Source organism: Leptomonas pyrrhocoris, assembly GCF_001293395.1.
Source record: "Leptomonas pyrrhocoris isolate H10 chromosome Unknown, whole genome shotgun sequence".
Lineage (NCBI taxonomy): Eukaryota > Euglenozoa > Kinetoplastea > Trypanosomatida > Trypanosomatidae > Leptomonas > Leptomonas pyrrhocoris.
Genome location: NW_015438367.1, coordinates 600833 through 615491, shown reverse-complemented (window position 1 = coordinate 615491; position 14659 = coordinate 600833). Strand labels below are relative to the sequence as shown.

The following is a 14659-nucleotide window of genomic DNA, read 5'->3' as shown; positions in this document are numbered from 1 at the left end:
GCTTCCTGTCGCTCCTCGTCCATCAGCACAACCAACGCACTTTCGTGTTGGGAAATATTTCGGAAGAACATCGTGGGGGCCCCACCATCCCGTCATGTCTTGCTTTCTAATTATAAATAGAAAAAAAGAGGACACACAGTTTACAAGGAGGAGGCACGCTCAAACACCTCCGTGGCGGACGGAGGCAGCTTCGGCGGCTTGAAGTCGCCCACCTCACGCAGGATGTACTTGAACATGCCGTAGGTGTACAGGTGCGTGTAGGCGTACCAGTTGATCGCGTAGGGGTCGAAGCTGTAGCACTGGCGGCTGTACTCATTCAGTCCGTCGTCGAGGTGACGTGAGTTCGTGTTGGCGTACACCCACTCATGCAGGGTGAAGTCAATGAACTCCCACGTCAGCAGATCAGCGCGGCGCACGGCGCGGCCAAGCCTGTTCACCAGCTCCTGCTTCTTCGGCGAGCCGATCGGCGCAGGCAGCTTGAAGGCTGCCTTAATCAGCAGGAAGGGCATGTAGCGCAGGGCGTAGTAGCGGAGCTGGTAGTAGGGGACGCTGGTGGTCATGGTCAGGTTCATCTGTGAGAGGGACTTGGGATGGCGCTTGCCGCGCATGAAGTCCTCCAAGGCGGCCTCGACACGGCCCCACGTTGTCGTGTTCCCTGAGCCCGTGGTGCTGGCCTGGTAGATGAAGGGCAGACCCTCATCCGCCTCCGTGGTCAACTCCTCCGTGGCGCGGGCTTCTGCGAGGTCGCCCTCGGCCTCAGCGGTGGTGGTCGTCGCGTGCGTCGTCTCGACGTTGCCGGCACCAGCGCCTGACTTCGCGTCCGCCGTGACGGTCAGTGCCTCCGCGCTCACGGGCAACACCGCCTTCGTCGACGCTTTGGCAGCCACAGCAGCCACAGCAGGAGCGCTGGGCTGTGCCCCTTCCACTGCGGCCTCGCGCAGGCGGCGTGCCTTGTAGTGCTGCTGCGTCTTGAACAGTGCCTTGAGGACGACGTTGACGACCTGATCCACCGGCACCACATCCGCGATCATGTCCCGGTTCACGAGCACCTCGCGCACGACGCCGAGGGAGACGGTGAGCAGCAGCCCGCCCGCCGCCGTCAGCGCGTCCGCCCAGCCCGGAAAGGGGTCCCGCAGGCTGCAGCCGATGATCGACGGCCGGACCACCACCACTGGCACGTGCTCCTTGTACTTGTACACGAGCTGCTCGCCAATGCACTTGGTGAAGGTGTACGTGTTGGGGAACTTCAGTGACTTGAGCAGCTTCGCCGCCTCTGTCTTAATCTCCCCCTCGCTCATCGCGAGCACACGCTTGCACATATCCTCCGGGTCAAACTCGAGCGGGTACAGCCGCTCCTCGTTCACCTGGTCGTGGCCGTAGCGGCGGTAGTTGACGTAGCACGTGGAGACATGCACCATCGCCTCGAGGTGGCGGCACGTCTTCGCCAAGGCCAGCACGCGCAGCCCACCGAGGGTGTTCATCTGCACCGCCAGGTCCAGCCGCTCGTTGAAGTTCACGGTGGCGGCGAGGTGCACGATGAAGTTCGCCTCGCTCGCCAGAGTGGCGCGGTTCTGCTCCGACAGGCCAATGTGGTCGAACGTGATGTCGCCCTCCATCGCCTTCATCTTCTGGCACAACTCGCGCCATTTCGCATCTCCGAGTTGCTGCCGCAGTGGCTCAAAGCACGGCGAGCCGAGCACCTCCATGTCCAGCCGCTCCTGCGCATTGAGGTACTTCTTCAGGCGACGGGAGCGCTTGCCGCGCATGAGCAAATACACCCGCTTCACATCGGGAGTCTCCTTCAGCAACTTGTAGAGCAACACCTTGCCGACGAAGCCCGTGCCACCCGTCACGAAGAGGGTGCGGTTGGAAAAGCCGCTGCGAACGTCGAGCGACATGGCTGTGCGCTGTGACAACGTTTTCTTACGTGCAGTGAGAAATACGTGTATCGGCAAGCACACCTTCTTTAGTGCTTCGTCTTCGGATTTCCACTTGAGGCTGCAAAGGCAGTGACTACCAGCAAAGGAAAATGGCGTATGCGGAGGCAATCTAACTAAAGCGAAGATTTTTTTTTCAGAAGAGAAGGAAGGGGATGCGCTGATTTGCCCTTCAAGTCTAAATTTATGGGTTTTTGTTTTTTTTTGTGGGTTTTTTTTTTGTCAGAGAATCGAAGGAAGAAACCGGCAAGTGACACACAACGCACGAGTAGGGTTCGGGTGCGCGGCCCACGTTTAAAGAGAGAGGGAGAGAGGGAGAGATCCTTTATATATATATATGTATACACTCGACTGTACGGCGAGACTGCAGAAGGGCTCCCGTGCGAAAAGTGCGGGAGAGAGCGAGCGAGAAAAAAAATGAAAAGGGAAGGTACACTTGAACGAGACGGCGGAGTAACACCCCAGTGAGGAGTTCGTACTTCGCAGCGTGGAAGGCTGAAATCAATAGCGAAACTAAAGAAATGAAGAAAGAAAAAGAAACAAAAGAAGAACACACCAGAGACAAGGAAATGAAAGAGAAGGACTTCAAGCGCTTTAGGTGCTGGTTTAAATGATGGAAAGAGGTGACCAGCGTGATGGGCGTGCAAAAACAAAAAAGGGAACGTACGAAGAAGGCGAGGTGGGAGAATTTTTGGCAAAGAAACAAAAGAAATGGAGGACACAGCAATTGTAAGAAATAAAGGAAGAGAAAGCAGCGAAAGTCAGTCCGTCGAACACACGTGAGCGCCATGTAGAACAATAACGGCGATTTTTGTGAGGTGAAGCGTGGACGCCCCACGCATGAAGGTCCTCCGCAGCGATGATTGCAGCACCATTAGCGGCGAGTACAAAACAACGGCAAGCAGCCTCTGTCTCTCTCACACACACGAACATTCCAGATCCTCTATCGCACGACTTCGCCAACGCGCCATGATGCACAAGGTGGCGCTCCCTGTCATAGATCTCTACAAGGTACAGCGCTCACTGGGCATGAATACAACTATTTGCCTATATTTCTTTTTTTGTTGTTCTTTGTATTGTACTTAAATGTATGTGTGTGTGTGTGTGTGTGTATGCACGTAAGCATAAATCGTTTGAAGAAAAATCGCTAGGTAGGTAGGCGCTCTAAACTGCGGAGCAGACGAGCGACGCCAGACGCTCGGGACGGAAGACGAAGAAGACGAACGCGCGAAAAAAAACGCACCGCGGCGGATCGCGATGATGAAAGGACAGCCCAAGAAGTTGAGCGCTAGCCTTCGCACTCCTATCGGGGGTGGGGAGTGTGGGGTGGCGGGGACACGTTCGCGCCTTTGTGAACTGCGCTTGCCTCAAATATTTAAAAGAAAAGGAAAAAGAAGGGTACTTTCAAAACAAAAAGTTTTTGGTAAGTTGCTAAGGTGACGAAAAATAAAAGGCAATAAAGGGAAAAAAACAATCAATTGCTAACTAACTGCCACCCTTTCCTCTCTCTCCCGCTCAGCGAGAGAAGGGAAGCGGGGGGTGGCACACACATACACAGAGACACAGAAACGCTCGAGCTTTGCATACGTACTTCCCAGGTGGAAAAAAAGAGAAACCAACAAGCACCCATAGAGAGCAGAGCAGGGGAAGGAGATATAAAAAAGAAGAGCGCATCTTGTGTTTCTCCTTGCACACCTCTCCGTCCATCACAACTGACACCACATCCAAAGCTAAGAAGAAGAAAATTCAGCCAAAAAAAAAACCTACAGCGTAAGGCGCCACATCCGTCACTCGCTTTCACGGCCGAAAATTTCCTTTTGTTTTTCTTTTTATGTCTCGTCTTCTTCTTTCGTCTAGTACACCCGCTTCGCCGGCGGGAAGGTGTCCACCTCGTTCGTCAACATCTCCATGTGCACCGGGCGGTACGCCAGGCTTATCTTGCCGTTCGTGTCGTCGAGGTAGGCCAGTGTGTGCTTCATCCAGTGGTGATCATCACGCTCGGGGAAATCGTCACGGGCGTGTGCGCCGCGGCTCTCCTTGCGCACCACCGCGCCGCTGATCGTCATCATCGCGTTCGTGAGCAGGTTGCGCAGCTCCAACGCCTCGATGAGGTTGCTGTTCCATACCGGCGACTTGTCGTGCACCAACGCGTGCGAGAAATCGCGGTAGCACTCCTCGATTATCTTCTTGCCGGTCTGCATGCTTTCCTCCGTGCGGAAGACGGCGGCGTAGAGCGCCATGGTCTCCTTCATGCGCTCGCGGATGCGCGCAATCGGAATGTCGCCCGTGTTCGTCAGGATGCGGTCCAAATCAGCGATGGACGCCTCACCAGCGTCCGGCCGCAGGTCCGGCTGCTTACGACCCTCCTTCGTCAGGTTGAAAATGATCGTGTTGGCGCACGACTTACCGAAGACGACGATGTCGAGCAGCGAGTTCGCCCCGAGGCGGTTGGCGCCGTGCACGCTGGCGCACGCACACTCCCCCGCCGCCAGCAGCCCCGGCACAATGGCGTTGTCGTCCCCGTTGCGCGGGCTGATCACCTCGCCCGTCCACAGTGTCGGCACGCCGCCCATCGAGTAATGCACCGTCGGCACAATCGGGATCGGCTCCTTCGTGACGTCGACGCCGGCAAAAATGTGCGCGCTCTCCGAGATGCCCGGCAGCTTCTTGCGCAGCGTGGCGGCGTCGAGGTGGTGCAGTTGCAGCATCACGTGATCCTTCTTAGCGCCGCAGCCACGACCGGCGAGAATCTCCATCGTAATCGCACGCGAGACGACATCGCGCGAGGCGAGGTCCTTCGCCTTCGGCGCGTAGCGCTCCATAAAGCGCTCCCCTTCGCTGTTGATCAAGTAGCCGCCCTCTCCGCGAGCGCCCTCCGTGATGAGCACGCCAGGGCCGTAGATACCAGTGGGGTGGAACTGCACAAACTCCATATCCTCCGCAGGGAGGCCGGCACGGGCTACCATGGCCGTCCCATCACCCGTGCAGCTCTTCGCGCTCGTCGTGGTGAAGTACACACGACCGTAGCCGCCAGTGCATAGCACGGTGTACTTGGATTTGAAGCGGTGGATCGTGCCGTCGTCGATGCTCATCGCCATCACACCTCGACAGCAGCCGTCCTCCATAATCAGGTCCAGGCAGTAGTACTCGTTGTAGAAGTTCACGCCGTACTGAAAGGACTGCCCGTACAGGGTGTGCAACATGGCATGGCCCGTGCGATCCGAAGCGGCGCACGTGCGGCGGGCCTGCTTACCACCGAAGTGAATCGACTGACCACCGAAGGCGCGCTGGTAAATAAAGCCGTCCTTTGTGCGGAGGAACGGCAGACCCATGCTCTCCAGCTCGGAGACCACGCAGGGGGCCTCCTGGCACATGTACTGAATCGCGTCCTGATCGCCGAGCCAGTCGGAGCCTTTCACGGTGTCGTACACGTGCCAGCGCCAGTCGTCCTCCTCGCAGTTCGCGAGGGCAGCGTTGATGCCGCCCTGCGCCGCGATGGTGTGCGAGCGGGAAGGATAGAGCTTCGAAATGCAGGCCACATCGTAGCCAGAGGCGGCGACGCCCATCGCCGCACGGAGGCCGGAGCCACCCGCGCCTACCACGACGCAGTCATAGGTGTGATCGATGACCGGGTAGGCGCGGCTAAGTGCGAGACGCGCGAAGGTGCGACGAAGCATTTTATTTTACTTTTTCTCTCTTAAGTGCTGTTGAGGTGCTTTCTTTCTGTGTGCTACTTTGGGGTTTTTGTTTTTGGCGAAGGTCTAACTATTCCTACTGAACATATATATTTGTTTTTTTTTTTTATTCTCCTGAAGAAGACTGCTAACGTTGCTGTGCGTGAGCGAGGACGCGCGCGAAGGCGAAAGAGAGCGTTGAACGTACGTGGGGGGTGGATTGAGAGGGGAGAGGAGAAGGGAGAGGCGAGAAGGGAGTTTCGCAGAATCATTCATAAGGAGAAGGACAACGATAGAGAAAGGGGGGCAAGGGGATTCGGCGTGATTCATGGAAGCACGTACCACACACAGAGAGACGCACGCGGTTTTCGAGTTCTCGCACCGCGCGTCACTCTCAGAAGGAAGTTGTGCATTCAAAACAAAAAAAAAGGGTTCGTTTCAGGAGAGCGCATCCGAGCTTTACGGTGCACCGTGGCAAGGAGGGGAGGGGGGAAGAGGAGTGGATCAATTCCCTTTGCTTGCTGCTTGTTTCGTTGCTCATGTGAAGTAACCCACCAAACGAAGCGATCGACAACAACAGAAAGAAGGCAGAGAAACTCTTTTTTTTTTTAAGTTAGTAAAAGCAGGTCACACGGCGTCAATATGATGGTCCGCTGCGGGGTGTACGCGGGTGTCGGACATCGACCGCAGGCAAGAGAAAAGGGTAAAGGAGCAAGGGAAAGAAATCGCACGTGCGTGGCACACAACAAACGTGCAGAAAGCCAAAGGAGCGCAGCTTCGCGAAGCCAGCATGATCGACACGACAGGAAGAAAAGGAAGGTGGAGTAAAAGGGAAACTCTGAAAAGAAGGCGCTTCCACGTTCCTTCCATCGCATTGCGCTCCTTCTCGCTCTTTTCAAAGGCTGGGGCGCCCGCCAGGAGAGGGCCGCAACTTTCGAATTGGCGTCACGGTGCGGCCAAACGCCGTCGCGACCGGGCTGCGAACGCCGTCGCGGCCGTTCGAGTCCGCCAGTGACCCGCGCCGCGAGAGCAGCGTCGGTGAGGCCCGACCTGACCTGCTCCCGGACACCACCGACGCCGACCGACGGTGCGGCTCCTCAGCGCGCCAGGATGGGTGCTCCAGGTCGTCCTTCACGTACACCTTGCCGTGCACCACGGTGGCGAAGAGTCCCGGCGTGAGGCCCGACGGGCGGCGCTCCCGCTCAGGAGTGCCGGAGGTGGAGGAACGCGCGACGGAGGCGGCATGTATAGCGGTGACACGAGACTCCCGCATCGAGCTTGCCGCCTCCCCCGCGCTCGACGACGAATCGGAAGCGGAGTCATCCCTGACCGTGGTGGGGCGTGCGCTGGCTGCCCGTGTCGTGATCACCCGCCTCGGCACACGCAGCTGACTGGCGACGCTGTTGGAGGAATGGGTGGCCAGCTCGCTTGTCTTCGCGGTGGTCGGGCGGGTGGTAGCAGCGGCAGCAGCATCGCTGGCCATGAGAGAGTCGAGCGATGGACCTGACGAGTGCTGCGGCGGTCCAGCCGGTGCTGCGGAACCCGGTCCAACGGTCGAGCCGAGCGAGCGGGAGATGGTTCCAGTCCCCGAGGCGCGCTGCACCGCAAAGCGCGGGCCGACCGCGTCGCTCGCTGAGGTGACCGCTGCGCTGCCTCCACTTCTCCGCGGACTCGGGGCGGCCCCCCTCTCGAGCAGCGTCGCGGTGCTGCCGGCGGTGTCTCTGCCGCTGCGGGGGTTGCGCGCGGGCGAGTTCGAGCCGCGTACGCGCCGAGCGTTGTGGCGCGCTGAACCAGTGAAGAGGCATGCGTGAACGACACGGGGAGAGAGGGGAGATGCCTGTACAAGTGGCTGGGGGGATTGGTGTCGCTGCGGTGCTGCTGACGCTGGTGGAGCCCGTGGAGACGGCGGTGAAGGGACAGACGCCGCGGCAGGCCTTGCCGCTTGCTGCTCCGTCTCTACGGTCTTTATTTCGTTTCCTTCGCCGGTCAAGGCAGCGATCTCCAAGCTGCGGGGCGATACGAGCGATCGTGTGGCACCGGTGGAGACGGCGGGTCCGTCATCCTCGGTCGTCGCCACGGCTGGTGCCGCTGGTCTTGTCTGAGCAGCAGCATCCGCATCCGTCTTCCTGCCCTCGTCGGTGTCACGCGGACATCCCACTTCCGTTTCAACGGCTTCCTCCTTCGCGTTTCCTTCCTTCTCCGCCGTGCCTTTCCGTGTTAGCACAGCAGCGACAGGCGCAGGCAACGAAACCACAGCCGCCGCCTCTTCTTCTGACTTCTTCTCGGTAACGGTAGCTACGACGACTGGGGCGTCGACATCTTGCAATAGCACGAGCTCGTCCAGACTTCCCGTCACCTGCGTGCTGCTGTCCATGTGTACGGTGGGCTGCGGCACACCCATCGCCGCGCCTTCCACCGCGCCAGCCGTGTCTCGCACTCGCACCGGCGCGCCGCCGACGTGCTCTCCATCCTGCGCGACGGTGGTGTCGGCGGACGAAGCGACACGACGATGACGATCGGCAACCAGTCGCTGGCCACTCGCGATCACGCGTCGCAGCAGACGACGGACGAGTTCCACCGGCTTCGACTTCAGCGCCTGCTCGAGGCAGCGTTGCAATGCCACACGGCACGGACACATCAAGCGGTACATCGACGCGTTCCACTGGTTCACATGCATGCACATGGCGACCAACCCTGGAGTGGCGCGGTCTTCCATGTACTCCCAGGCGGCGTTCGACAGCGACATGGAAAAACTCGGCCGACGGGGAGGGTTCAGCAGAACATCGAGGTCGGGGAAGGCTTCGCGGGACATGCGGTCCACAAAGCTTCGAAAAATGCGGCTGTCGTAGATGTACGCGAAGTTGGGGTTGTGGATGTGCGCGATGTCGCGTGGGGTGAGCCGCAGGATCGGGAGGAGGTAGGCGTAGAGGGCACAGTCCTGCGGGCCGGGCTCGCGCCCCAGCAGGAAGTGCACCTCCGTAGCTTTGTCCTCCTTCTCCTTCTCCTTTCCCTCGGTGTCGCGACGGTCGAGCATTGTCTCGGCGGAGGACACGAGGAGTTGCTCCAGCGACACGAGATCGCTCTGCAGGCTCCGGTACAGCTGCTCGCGCGTCAGCCCGCCGAGCTCCTGCGCCAGCAACCGCTTCGACACGTCTGCCTTCAACGCCGATAGGAACGGGATGGCCAGCCACGCGTACACGAACCAGCGGCGAACTTGGAAGAGGTCCCAGTACCGGTGGCCGCTCCACAGCTGCGCCGCGTAGTGGCTGAAGACGGCGCTGCCCTCCAACAGCAACCCCACCTCGTAGAGGAGACGAAGCGTGTACTCCGCGGTGCGCTCGACGGCCTGGCCAATGGCGAGCTGTTCTTCTGGTGAGTACGGCGAAGACGAGCCGGCGGCCACGGTGCCCGCACCCCCATCACCTCCGTCTCTCCTCGCCTGGCGTAGCGAACGTACGAGACCGCGGCGTGTGAGCTCGGCCATCACCTCGTTGAAGGAACCTTTTAGCACTGTTCCGCCGACCATGATGAAAGGCAGGGAGTACTGCGTGCGGGGGTCGCCTGGCAGAAGGCCAGCAGGGAGGACGCGGTGCAGCTCCGCCCGCACCCGCCCCCACATTTTATGTGTCGCGCCCGTCTCCGTCAGCACGTTTGCAAACGCACGCGCCTCTGCCACCGCTGCCGTGTCTTCGTCATCGTCACCGCCGTGGCGTCCGTCGTGCTGCTGCCGGTCCACGACGTCTTGGATCTGCTGCGGCACGTCGGTGCTCTGCGCCTGCGGCTGATCGCTGCGCAGCACGTGTACCTCATGCACGACATACGAGATGCGGTGCAGGCGGAGAAAGGCTTCCCACTTGGTGCAGGTCGGCGACAGAGACGGGGCGAGGGCCCAGCGCGGTTGGATGAAGAAGTGCACCACCGGTCGTGCGAGGCTCGCCGAGGAGGCCGCTGAGGCGAGCGACATGGAGCGGCCGCTCGTGCCGCCGTCCGCCATCCGAGGGGAGGTGTTACGGTCGGTCGCGTTCATGGAAGGTGCGGGCACGGAGGCGCGCGGCAGGCCGGTGCTGCTGTCATTGTCCTTGCTGCTGTTCGCATTGTTTGAGCCGGTATGAAACGACGGTGGCGCCGTGGCGGCAAGAAACGGCGCCGTGGCGTCCGTGTGGTTGTTGCTGCGGTTGTGGTTGGCCACCGCGTCCGCTGCATCTGACGGGGCCATGTGGACGGACGTGGTGGTGAAGGCGAAGTAAGGTAAAGGGCTGTCCCCCACTTCCTCTTCCTCTTCCTCCTCTTCGTCCCTCCCTGCCTCTGCGTCCTGCGGCTCTGCTGCTGCTGCTGCCACCTCGCCTACAGTCGGCAAGGCAAACTCGGTGAGCTTCGGCGTCCCCTCCGTTATCTCCGCCGGTACGGCGTCTTCGAAGATAATCACCGGTGCGGGCGGCATGAGGAGGTCGCCGTTGGCGCTGCCGTGCGGTTCCATCTCATTCACCACGCCCTCACCCATCCCAGCACCGTTGCCATAATTACCTCCGCCCTCGTGTATGCCGCTGGGGAGGGCGAGGGGTTCGCGGTGCGACGTCGAGGCCTCCGCCACACCCCGGTCCACTACGGAGAAGGAGTTGCCCGTCGCGGATGAAAGCGAGTTACAACCGGAAAACGACGCACCTGCAGCAGCAGCAGGGTACGGAGATGAGCACGGCCGCGCCCCGGCCATGAGTAGCTGAGAGACGAGATGCGACGTAGACTGCGCCGGCTCTCCACCGACGAGATGCACCGACGTGATGGAGATACCGCTATTGCTGCGCCGCAGTGGCTGCAGAGACGCGCGGGCAACCGAGTTGCGTTGCGGGGTAGGGTGAGGTGAAGTGATCACCGGCGGTGGGAGTGGTGATAGGGCGGGCTGAGACGTGTTCTTGGAAGCTGTCTTACCACGGGCGACGCTGCTTAAGCCGTGGGAGCAGGCACTCACGTCCACAGTGCTCTCCCTGTCATCGAGTGAGAGGTCTTTTGCACGCTCCTCCGCCGCACCGACCCCTCCATTTAGTCGGGAAGGCAGCACATACGTCTCCGGCGCAGCGGAGTGAAGGAAGATGGAGCCGGGCCTGGCAGCAGCAGCAGCAGCCGTCGTTGGAGCTGCTGCGTTCTTCTCGTCACCGCGAAGGGAAGGGGGCCGTGAAGCGTCCGAAGACAGCGCGTTCACCGTTGGCGTCGCCGGTCGCGGCGTTGACGAGCGCTGCGCCTGCCTCCGCTTGTTCTCCGCCTCGGCATGGCGAGAGATGTGACTCACTAAGCGGTCCACCTCATACAGTTGGTAGTTGTGGAAGCCAGCCGAGACGATCTTGATGGCGGTAAGGCCGAGCACTCCTGCAACAAGAACGTACTTCGACACCTTCAGCTCTCCACCCGCGTCAGCTGAGACATTCATTTGTTTTGCACGAGCCGCTCTGCTGATCGTTGTTGGTGGTGTTTGTGCTTTGCCGTGAAGAGCAGCAAGTCAAACGCGGACAAAGCACCAGGAAGAAATCAATGAAAAGAGAGAAAAGGGGGGTAATTGTGTTAAGCAAAAAATAAATGAATATATATATTTAATCCTTCTCAGTTCCTACTGTGTGCGTTGGGGCCGCTACTAACGTTTTCTTTTTTTTTCTCTATTTTGTTGATAATCCTGCGAAGAGCGAATGTACCTTGAGAGATCAAAAGAAAGGAGGCGAATATCGCGATGAGGAAGAAATAAAAATGAATAGGCAATAAGAAAATAATAACGGTTTATAATAATAATAATAAACGGCGGTGATAGAAGCCACCTCGGGGCTTTGCTTAGAAACCTTTCGTTCTCTTCCTTTTCCTCTTTGGCCGTTGAGCGAGATCCAAGCGCCTGTGAGGGCAGAAAGAAAGCCAAAGAAAGAAAAACAACGGGGAAAGGAAAGCGGGTGTACGGCTTGCCTTTTGTTGTTGTTTCGCAGCAAGAGCAAGAGAAGGAAGATAACACCTCACGGAATGGACACACGCAAACCGAGACAGAAGGAAACAAATAAAAACTCCAAAACTCGCTCGACAAAGAAAGAGGAGGAGGGAGCAGAAGAACACACAGGGCACTGCGGAGTATGTTCGAGTCCGCTTTGGGAGACGTCTCCTTTAAATCGTGTATTTACGCCTTTTGCTTTTAAGGTTTGGAAAATATTTATCTCGTGTGCACACTTCACGAAAAGCTGCCGCAGTGAATGCTTTCGTTTAGGCAGATTCAACGGAGAAAGAAGCAAAAAAAAGAAAAACAAACGAGGTGAAGGAGTGACGGATGCGTGTATATGAATCCAATGAGTGAGTTGCCAAGGACAACGCGCTTCAAATGTATTCAAAAAATGTGATGCGCACAGTCAGCAGAAGAGAAAGAGAGAGAAAAGGCGATAATTAGGAGGAAGATCAGGGAAAGAGGCACCGACGGCGCAGTAAAGTGAAGGTTCACGGTTTTGCTGTTTCTTAAGAGTACTTTTTTTTTTTGCTTATGAAGTCCTCTGAATTTGAATAGTCCAGAAAGCGTCGTTCCCTTTCGTCTCAAAGCCTCCGCACTGGTCGCCATCACGCACAGGCACTGCGCAGTAGATTCGTACTCGCAAGGCAAGCATACGAGTAAAGTGGCGTTGAACCCATGGAGAATGGCCCGGGGTTGCATGAGGGCATATCAATGATACCGCGACGTAGTAGATATATATATATGTATATATACGTTATGGTTGCAGAGAAGCACGGAGCTGAAAGGCAGCGCTGATCGGGGGAAAATACACACATATATATATATAGCAAGTGAGTCCCACTGCATCCGCCCCTCAGCGGAAATACAAAAACCGCTGTCCTCCTTCGTGTTGTAGTGAACACGCAGAACACTTTACAAAAATACCTTTTGTGAAACCAAGACGTCAAAGCGCGAAAGGGAAGATGAAATAGAAAACGCACACGCCGGAGAGACTTGCTGATAATGATCATCATAAGCGCAACGAGATTACTCTAGCAAAGAGGGAGGAAGAAAAAGCGCAAGGAGTTACGCTAGCGTCGGGAGGAGGAAACGAGTCGCCACACGTCAGCAGCAGCTTTCCTATCTCGCCGTCGAACTACACCGCCCTACGGTTTCTTTGGAGAAGCCCCAGCAGGTTTCCCCTTCCGTGGCGGTGTACTAGCCGGCGCCTTCTTTGCTTTCGCTGCCTTCGGGGACGGCTTCTTCCTCTTCCCTGTCGTTGCGGCTGCCTTTGTCGGTGTTGCGCTCCTAGCCGCCTCCGGCTGCACCTCCTCCTTCTTCACTGTCTTCTCCGGCTGCTTTGTTTCCTCATCCGACACCTCCAGGCCGCGGTGCAGCTCCTCCGAGTCCGCACACGACCCACCATCACCGCCCTCTTCCTCCCCCGAAGACAGCGACGCAGACGTCGCGGATGACGTCGCACACGTCGTAGCCGCCGCATCGAACTGCGCGGCCACATCCGCAAACAAGCGCTTCGTCATTCGAGCGACGTAGCCCATCAGCACCGGGCTGTTTGCCACCGCCATATACGCCGTGCTCAGCGCCGTGTACTTGCCCATGTACGCGAAGGGCACGAGCAGCGCATACACGGCGCAGTCGTAGCTCGTCACCTCCGCATTGCTGAAGAGAAATTGCTTGTCGCCGATCTGCACCTCGAGCGCCTCGCAGTCGAGCAGAAACTCGTTCTCGTACTGCTCGCTGACGAGAGCGCCGTAGGCGGTGATGGCGAGCTGCGAGTTCAGCTTCCGCGCGTACTGCCGCACCGCCAACCGCGCGCGAAGGTGTGAAATGTGCAGCGCACGTGCGATGTGCGTCACGGCGAGCGTGGGGTGGTCGATGAAGACAGTGCGGTAGAGAAACCGTTCCATGCTGTACTCCAGCGTGCGGCGCAGGGCGGCGCCAATCGCACGCTCCTCGCGCGTTAACGCGTCGTCGATCGAGACGCTGAACTCGCTGCTGAGGAACTCAAAAATGCGCGGGAGTTGGTCCATGCGGGCGTGCTTGTACACAAGGAAGGGCAGCTCCCCGCTCGGTGCCCCCGTCGCGTCGAGCGTCTCGATGGCCTTGTACGGGATGCCATTGGCGCGGAGGTACGCCTCGACCCGTGTGCAGGCCGGCGACAGCGACGGCGACCACGGCGAGCGAGGAAGGATGAAGACGTGCAGCTCCGCGTCCTGCTCGCACTGCCGCAACAGCTGCCGGCGGCGTCGACGCTGCACTAACTTGTGCACATGGGACGCCGCTTTGTAGGCCGCGACGACGCCGACCACGGCTGCGGCGCCGATGGTGATCTGTCGTTGGAGTGGTTTTAGCAGCTTTAACTTCTCCTTCGTCGCCCCGAACGCCTTGTGAATGAAGGCGGTGTACGACGACGCATCCGCCGCCGGTTCCGCTGAACCAGAGTGGCGGTCAGACAGAAATTTAAAGTTCGGCAGATGCATTAGCAGTTGCTGTTGTTTATCAGCAGCAGGGTATTTGGTGGGTGTGTGTGCACGCGCGCTGCGGCTCCCACTACAACGAGTGCTGTTTGACTACTACAGCAGCCACAACAAGAAGGGGAGAGGGCTGTGGTTCTCTCTCAACTGTATTTCACAGCAAAGGTGGCAGCGAATACTCCACAGAAAAAATGCCTTAAAAACACGGTGAGACAAACAGACTTGCTGAGGGAAGCAAATGGTGGCCGAATCCTCCCAAACATCACTTAGACGGCAAGGAGAGGCGAAGAACGAGAGAAGCAACGAGAGAAGACAGTGGCAAGGCAGGGGGGGGGAGCCCCATTTCAACCTTCTTTTCTTTCTTAAAAGAAACCGCATCATTCCCCGTTTCATACAAGCAGCCTTTCTTAAGTTTTCTAGTAGAGGTGGACTACTCCGATTCGTGAGTTGCGGTAGTAACGTGCACTGTCATGTGTATTTGAGTGTGTGTGTGTGTGTGTGAGTGTGTTAGACGAGGTTTGATATAATAACAATAATAATAATAATACGCGCTCATGAGCGCGGTGGCAGAATGCAGAGGAAGAAAAAAGAAACACAAAACATTGC

At 58.2% G+C, this 14659-nt stretch overlaps 4 protein-coding genes across 6 annotated transcripts; all 4 read right to left on the bottom strand.

The window, feature by feature from the left end:
* Positions 1-140: 140 nt before the first annotated feature.
* On the bottom strand, positions 141-2540 carry ABB37_05728 (putative mitochondrial hypothetical protein; the record flags this gene model as incomplete). 2 transcript variants are annotated; one of them, XM_015803863.1, is made up of 1 exon in its annotated part: positions 141-2540. In XM_015803863.1, exon 1 carries the CDS (start codon positions 1896-1898, stop codon positions 141-143), a length of 1758 nt encoding a protein of 585 aa, XP_015657688.1. In that variant the 5' UTR covers positions 1899-2540. The 2 variants fall into 2 exon arrangements, with proteins under 2 accessions (XP_015657688.1, XP_015657689.1); XM_015803864.1 differs by having other exon boundaries at positions 141-2531.
* A 1250-nt stretch (positions 2541-3790) lies between these two features.
* ABB37_05727 (putative mitochondrial succinate dehydrogenase flavoprotein) lies at positions 3791-5770 on the bottom strand (the record flags this gene model as incomplete). Its single annotated transcript, XM_015803862.1, has 1 exon — positions 3791-5770. The coding sequence occupies exon 1, from the start codon at positions 5612-5614 to the stop codon at positions 3791-3793; it is 1824 nt and encodes a 607-aa protein (XP_015657687.1). The 5' UTR covers positions 5615-5770.
* Positions 5771-6506: 736 nt separating this feature from the next.
* On the bottom strand, positions 6507-11033 carry ABB37_05726 (hypothetical protein; the record flags this gene model as incomplete). Its single annotated transcript, XM_015803861.1, has 1 exon — positions 6507-11033. One exon carries the CDS (start codon positions 11031-11033, stop codon positions 6507-6509), a length of 4527 nt encoding a protein of 1508 aa, XP_015657686.1.
* A 1691-nt stretch (positions 11034-12724) lies between these two features.
* On the bottom strand, positions 12725-14320 carry ABB37_05725 (putative mitochondrial hypothetical protein; the record flags this gene model as incomplete). 2 transcript variants are annotated; one of them, XM_015803859.1, is made up of 1 exon in its annotated part: positions 12725-14320. In XM_015803859.1, the coding sequence occupies exon 1, from the start codon at positions 14057-14059 to the stop codon at positions 12725-12727; it is 1335 nt and encodes a 444-aa protein (XP_015657684.1). In that variant the 5' UTR covers positions 14060-14320. The 2 variants fall into 2 exon arrangements, with proteins under 2 accessions (XP_015657684.1, XP_015657685.1); XM_015803860.1 differs by having other exon boundaries at positions 12725-14280.
* Between the last annotated feature and the right edge of the window lie 339 nt (positions 14321-14659).